Raw genomic sequence first — 7274 nt, 5'->3', positions numbered from 1 at the left:
ATGGCGATTTTTGCTTCAGACAGCTGTGTGTGGAGCCAAATCCAGCGGTTTGCGTTTCAAAAAAGTCGAATTGGATTTTTTTCGTGCTGATTTCTTATTTCACTGTTACAATTTATTTGAATTTCATTTTTAGATGTATCCAAACATAACCTGGGATACAGCTTGAAATTGACGTTTATGTTCAAATAAAATGCTAGAACCAGGCTGTGGTATCTTCTAATTTATGTTCTGAAAGTGAACAAAACTGTCAACTTTATTGAATCAGATTACAAAAGCCTGATTCTTAATTACAATTAACTAAGTCTTAATTGAAATGTATTCATGTATACATTTCGTTCAACAATTGGACAAGAAGCATTCCATGATTGCTGATGTAACAGCCGCGGTACTGCGTATGTATCCCTCCGCTTTACATGCGTTTCTTATAGCTGTAAATTAGCCAACAATAACAATCGTAAACTGTAAACTCATAGTCATCAGACTTATAATTTCCTGGTCGCACAATGAATGGAAACAAACATAAATGTGTTAAAGTAGCTAGCTGTGCAGAAAAATGTTTGTTTCTCTTGCCAAAACGATGCGTTGGCGGAGCCAAATAAACGATTAAACAAATCAACTATTTAATTGTTGCTTCTTACCGTTTACTGCTTACTTATCACTAAATCACTCAGAATTCATTAGCACTACTCTTGATACCGTACGAGGCCGCCGGTTTTATTTGCTTAAATGCATCTGGCATGAGTGAAAGAACCAAATCGGGTGATATAATGTACAGCGTTATCCTAAGCGATAGTGACATTACATCTAGGGTTTTGTTCCGTTGATCTTTATCTGACAGCCAGACAGCAGCCAGAAAGTTGACCATGGCATTAGCTCTCGGACACGGCCATGTGTGTTTTATCAAAGCTACTGTAAGTGCAGGACGGGGGAAAAAGGCAATTGGACACATTGTTACAGTCAAGGGGTCACAGTCAATTTGCACCCTGTCTGCCTGGAGGGTGTCTTGTGCCACTCACACAGCTAATAGAAATACAAAATAATAAGGCTGAAACTGACACCAGTACCCCTCTTACACATTAACAATGAATAGGTGGGGACATTGAGAATCTAAACAGGCAGCACTCTGTGAAAGTTATAGGTATTATTGGGATTATTTTAGCTGGAACCGTAGACGCTTTTCAAGGAGGAACAGGCTTCTCATCAAGAGCAGGACTATTTTGAATTCCCATGGATTGAAATCAATATATTGTAATAAAAAAAATGAAGTAATCACCATCTGCAATTCCTCACCATTTATTGCTGAATCACATAGAAAATCATAAGTACAAAAATACATCAACTTGAAATAAAACAAAGTGCTTTTTCGCCACTTTTTTCTTCAGTCATAAATAGTGGACAACCAGTTCTCCTCCCAAGTCATGTTCATCGTTACAATGAGTAGTGAGTGAACTAACGGTGGTTCCTTGACCCAAGAGAGAGCCTTCTGCAAGGACTCTGCAGCCCAATGGATGCTGGGGTTCCCCTCAGTCAAGTCACATGACCCGATCCTAGTCACATGACCCGTGTTCACTGCTCCTCTCAATGTAGCCTACGGCACTCGAGCCACGCATGGAGCTGATGCCCCCTGCTCCTGCCGGTGGGGTGGATGGTGACCGCGCCCTCCTCCGATAGACCCACTCAGAAAACCAGTTTCTTCTTCATCATACCTGAAAAATCAATAAGAAAAAAACAAAGCACAGGAATGGCTTTAATAAGGCATTTAAGGGAACGCGTCTGTTACAAAGCTTTAACTCATCCGTGTCAACAGAGGTACCTTGTGGGAGTCACATTATCAAGCAGTCCTACAGACTGAGACAGAAGTAGCCAGTTTACCGTCAACATCTCCATTCCCCAGTGATCATTTGGTTCTCTTCCTCTAATGTAGCCCTAAGCTTAGGCTGCGCTCGACCCAAATAGTTTCCTAACCACGGAAGAAGAAATCACTTTGAACCTCCCAGCATTGCCAAGGTCCTTCTCCAGTAAAGTATACCCTACAGAACTGTATGCTTTCCCTCTGTATTTTAAACTGCAGTTAAATGTAACGCCAACACCCTTTGAATTACTGGTTTGATTTTAACAGGTAGTCCATAATTACCCAAGCAAGTGTAAATATAAAAATGTTAGTGTGCAAGACCGTGAACATATAATGGCTAGCAGCAGGCTTGTCTCTGCACTGGGAGTCAAATGAGATGTTATGTAGGCGCTCACTTGAAGATATGTAACATTTTCCCCAAAGCCTCCCCAAATGTCTTGCTTTCTTTGTTTAAACAGATCCTATATAGCTCTCTTAAGATCAATTGGTGTTTCCTGCATGATACCTTTCCTCTGGACTCACAGAACCACTGTGATTAAAATGGCTATAGATTAAACAAGATTTATTACTTCCACATTTCAGAGTGATTTTTATTCACGACATGGGTTACACCATTGTCATGTTTGCTCACCACATGAAAGCTACCAAAGGCAAAATTAACCCAGCTGACTCCACCCAAAGATGACTTATTGGCCAATCCTCTACGAAGGTGTTCTTTGATTTAAGAGTTTCGATCAAACATAGTCTCAGCTGTGCTGCAAACAAAGAAGTCATAGTGAGAAACTGCAGGTACAGAAACTTGCTTTATAATGTAGAGCACAGGGTAAGGAAGGGGAACTGGCTACAGCAGAAAACCAAAAAGAGGAAGTTCTCCTAAGAGGACTGTCAATGTGGTCCCTCAACAACATCCAAGAAAGTGTTCTTCTGTTGACAGACAAAAGTGCTCTGAATTGAATTGCGGTGCTGTAATGGAACTTCAGTATCTCTCACCATTAGTTACTCTGCCATACACACACATGGACAGTGTACCCTTCAAGACAGTGATTGCGTGGTTTGCATTACATTTAGCAGATGCTTTTATCCTGTGTGGGTATGTGTGTGAGTGTGTGTGGGTCTCTCACTCGTCTCCAGACCATCTATTTTCCTCTTGAAGCCTATGTTGGGGTTATCTCTCTCCTTGAGTGCCTCGGCTGAGCAGTTGGGTTTGGGGAGCTGTGGTCCAGGAGTAGGACCGGGGCGGTTACTGAAGTAGCTCATCTTCAGCGCCTGCAGACACGTTAGAGTAGGGTGGCAGTGGGGGGAAAAGCAGAAGGTCAATTGAGCGTGGCCGCAACATTCCAGAAAATGTCTCTTATTTTTCCACCCGCTTGCCTGACTCTCTTCACTGTCCTTTTTTATTTATTTTTTTAATGGCAGGAAATGGGCATGCATAAAAAAAATAAAATATCAAATGCATGTTGTAAACTGTGTCTCTATATTGAGTGTTCTATTGTTATTATTTTTCAATGCTGATACTCATGTTCTACCTTCAACCACTTAATTAAAGGAATCACTAAAACAAACAAACACTTTCCAATCGCATCTCCCCCTACAGACATTGTTTCAAATGTGATCACCAACACTGCTACGATGCTAAGGCTTATGCAAATCAGGGTGTATATGTGCCGGGGCCTACCTGCGTGGCGGTGGTCCGTGTGGAGGGGTTGAAGGTGAACAGCCCCAGCAGCAGCTCCAGTAGGTCGTCCCCGGCCGCACTGAAGATGTGCTCCAGAGGGGTTCCTGGGAACAGCTTGAACGCCACGTAGTCTGGCAGGCTTTTTACCCCCTAGAGAGAGACACAGACACACACCTTTTAGTACAACATCTTTTTTCAGGAGGGTGCATTTATAAAAGAGACCCGGGTTGATAAGTTATACATTAAATGAAAACCAAAGAATATTTCTAGAAGGCATTACGGACCGGCCAGGTCTCCTCTGTGGGGGTCCCTAGGGCCTCGAAGATCTTGGTCAGCTGGTCGAGGTCAGAATCCCCGGCTAGAAAAGGGAGCTACAGAGAATACAAGACATAGACCGAGATCAGTGTGAGTGTGAGTGCGCGCGTGCGTGTGTGTGTGTGTATAACAACAACAACATCCATCACACCACCACAAGGCGATTCAAGTGATTCAAATAAAAAGCTTAAGCCTGTACCCGGAGAAGCAGCTCTGCCAAGATGCATCCCATGGCCCACATATCCACACCCACACCGTACATCTTGGCCCCAAACAAGAGCTCAGGGGCCCGGTACCACCTGAGAACAAAGACAGGGAATCAGAGCAATGGATTACGGTTCAGGTTCTGTCAGCAATCTGTTCCATTAAGGGCACAACAAAAACAGGGAGTGCATGAGAATCATCCACGGGGTTATCGACGCATGTAAAAGGGAGAACCCAGCTGTGATAAGTTGCACACACATACCTGGTGACCACTTGATGTGTGTAGGCTCTGTTGGGGCTGCCAAATGCTTTAGCCAACCCAAAATCAGCCAGCTTTAGCACCCCACTCCCATCCAACAGGAGGTTATTAGGCTTTAGATCCTGAACACAACAAATAGGGGAGAGCAAAGTAGATGGTTGTTAACTGTGTGGACCTCTTAATTCACCACATTCTTCCCATAGTCTGTCGTTGGTTAGCCAATTTGCTGTTTGTGTCTTGTCAAGGATCTACACTTTGCTTTCGCTGACCAAATGTTTTCGTCATCTTTTTAAGATCCTCTTTTAAGACACTGGAATCATTTTAATAACAAGGGTTGGCAGGCTAAACGCTTAGGTTTCCATGTATCGCCCCCTTCAGGATGATATGGGTAAGGATCGTGGGTGTGAGCGGGAAAGAGAAAAAACAAGCGCGAGAGAGAGAGAGAGAGAGGTCTCATCTTACCCTATGCAAGACCCAGTGGTGATGCATGTATTCCAACCCTTGCAGCGTCATCTGGATGTATGCTTTGATGTGAGCTGGTGTCAGCACCAGACTAGTGTCTTTTATGATCACCTGCGGAGTAGAAAGACAGATTAGACCCATCCAACTGACTGTTAACTCACCATATTTCTTTCTGACACGCTGCTATTCCAGAAAGCAAAATGGGAAAATAAAGGGAAATTTGGAAACAGGCCACAGACATGTGGCCAACTTGGACCTTGCTCTTAGGTCCAAAGTTGAGAAAACCTGAACAAGAGGTTTTCTCACAGCTCTAATACCTCGCCTCTGACATCCAGCCAGACTAGAATGTCCATCCAACATCTGCAGATGATAAGCCTGTGGGCCAAAGTGCACTGCCTCAAAATAGACTTGAAGCCCAAGTAAACGAGATCAGCATCACATTTCACTCCTCTTTCGGGTTTTGCTAATCTAATGCCTGTGAGTTAGAAAGGCCCATCATCGTTTCCTGAGCCCGGAGATATTGATTTTTGTATTTAAGTGCAGTTATCTTGTTTTGCTTCCTACTAACAAGGGCGTAATGCGTTTGTGCTGGCAGCCAGTCTGGAAACATGGATACTTAAGAGGAGACAAGAAGAGGCGGGGGTAGGGTCGACAGAGAGATATGCGTCTTTCTCAAACCATTCAACGACCGCCGAGAGCACTTACATTTTCATCCCACACATTTCTATACAGGACTTACTAATCCAATGTAGCACTCATACCTTCAAAACCTTTTCCATTCTTTAAATTCCTGATTACCTCATTTCCGCCTACCATTTTAGCTGCTGCTGAAATCACCACCATGGCTGCCTTAGCTTTATGACAGTTACGAGAAGCCCAAGGTTAAATCCTTCCCTACTGGATGTAATAAAGCCATATCACTCAAGAAATAGTATGAATACTGCCATCCAGTGGCCTTCTAGTATAATACAATACAAAGGAATTCCTACGACAATTCACTCAAACGGCCATTATGCTGATGGTTTAACCCTAAGTGAATATGAGCAACAAAAATATTAATAGCAGAATATAAAAACTGCATTGACTCTATATTAAGGATCAATGAATACATATGTATGGGAGAGGAATGGGTCCCTGGATGAACCAGGACACTACATAGCATCTTACCTCCAGGTCAGTCTCCATGAAGTCAAACACCAAACTGATGTTGGATTTGTGTCCGAAGGCATCCAGCAACTAAGAACAGTTTATGAAATACATCATAATGAGGTTCAAAGGAGAAGCCGTTCCTCCTCAGATAATTAAGGTTGACAAGGTCCAGTACTATTGCAAAAAAGTCCTACCCCGATTATGTTTGGATGATGCAACTCCTGCAGCAGCTTGATTTCTCTAAGTGCGGTCCTGTTGATACCTGAACGATACATTTAATGAATAAGAATGTTATTGCACAAGCACTTCATTATTGCCACATTAAAAAAGACTAGACCTAGAGCATAACTTACCATCTTTAGCTTCAGTTCTATGGCCAACCTTGATCTGCCAAATGACAATAAACAATACGGGTGTTGTGTTAGATTAATGTGTAAATCTGTATAACCTTTGCCACAGGCAACTAAGGGGACACTCACAACCTCTTAGCCACAATTCCCTCCATGGAGTTCCCTATTCACGAGAATATAAGTCGTGTCCAATGTTATTTTATGGCGATAAAATTGTAACTCTATGGACTGCTTGGTTCATCATCTTTGTATCAGAAGGCTTGTAGGGCATGTATGAGCAACTTTCGGTCATTTGTTTTCCATTTTTCAAAGTGATTGACGCTTCACTGACCCATTCACCCATTGCTCAAACATGACAAACGTTGGTTTTTCTGAAACTAAAGGATACAAAGATGAGCCCAAGCTGTCCGTAGAGTTGCAGTACTGGTGAGTTATTCACCATTAAATACAAACAAATAAGACAAATTAGCATGGAGGGATTTACTACTTAAGAGGTCGCTTGCGGATAGTGTTATCAAAACAAATTAGAATTATTTTTTTAAGTTTGTCAAACATTAATACCTTTTTAATGGCGACTATCGTGTCATTGGTCTTGTCCCTGGCTTTGTATACTGTGGCAAACTGGATAAAGAAAACACATGCATAGCATAGAGGCATTATTATTATTATTATTGACAGAATACTTACTACTATCCACAACAAAGAGAGACAGAGAAAGCTTTTACTACTTAATACAGATAGATCTGAGATTCTTTGTTGACATAAACAACCAGAGAAGACAATGGTAGCTCTGCACTGGAAGTCTTGACCAAGCAGGTCAGCACCTGTACACGTTTTTCCATGCATGGTCATCATAGTATAACGTTAACTTTTATATAAAGTTATTTACTATGAACAATAAAGAAATATCATTAGAATGGAATGTACTCTGTACCTGGCCCTCTCCGAGAAAGTCTAATTTCTCGTATCGTTTGGCTCTTGTTTTCACATCGAGCGCCATGGCTAACT

At 42.2% G+C, this 7274-nt stretch overlaps 1 protein-coding gene across 2 annotated transcripts in view; it reads right to left on the bottom strand.

The window, feature by feature from the left end:
- Positions 1-1277: 1277 nt before the first annotated feature.
- Positions 1278-7274, bottom strand: part of cdk7 (cyclin-dependent kinase 7) — a 6019-nt gene continuing 22 nt past the window's right edge. The window contains exons 1-12 of one of the 2 annotated variants that reach the window (XM_030359311.1): positions 7201-7274; positions 6828-6887; positions 6270-6303; positions 6111-6178; positions 5935-6003; positions 4768-4878; positions 4309-4427; positions 4042-4141; positions 3812-3898; positions 3528-3677; positions 2974-3118; positions 1278-1706 (exon numbers count right to left, since the gene is read on the bottom strand). The exon at positions 7201-7274 is cut by the window's right edge and continues 22 nt beyond it. In XM_030359311.1, the coding sequence (XP_030215171.1) occupies positions 1678-1706; positions 2974-3118; positions 3528-3677; positions 3812-3898; positions 4042-4141; positions 4309-4427; positions 4768-4878; positions 5935-6003; positions 6111-6178; positions 6270-6303; positions 6828-6887; positions 7201-7266 (1038 nt within the window). In that variant the 5' untranslated portion in view covers positions 7267-7274 and the 3' untranslated portion in view covers positions 1278-1677. The remainder of the gene's footprint in view (positions 1707-2973; positions 3119-3527; positions 3678-3811; positions 3899-4041; positions 4142-4308; positions 4428-4767; positions 4879-5934; positions 6004-6110; positions 6179-6269; positions 6304-6827; positions 6888-7200) is intronic. The other variant, XM_030359313.1, reaches the window with a different exon arrangement.

Source organism: Gadus morhua, chromosome 6 (genome assembly GCF_902167405.1).
Source record: "Gadus morhua chromosome 6, gadMor3.0, whole genome shotgun sequence".
Classification (NCBI taxonomy): Eukaryota; Metazoa; Chordata; class Actinopteri; order Gadiformes; family Gadidae; genus Gadus; species Gadus morhua.
Note: the sequence above shows the minus strand (reverse complement) of the source record. Positions and strands in the feature narration are given on the sequence as shown.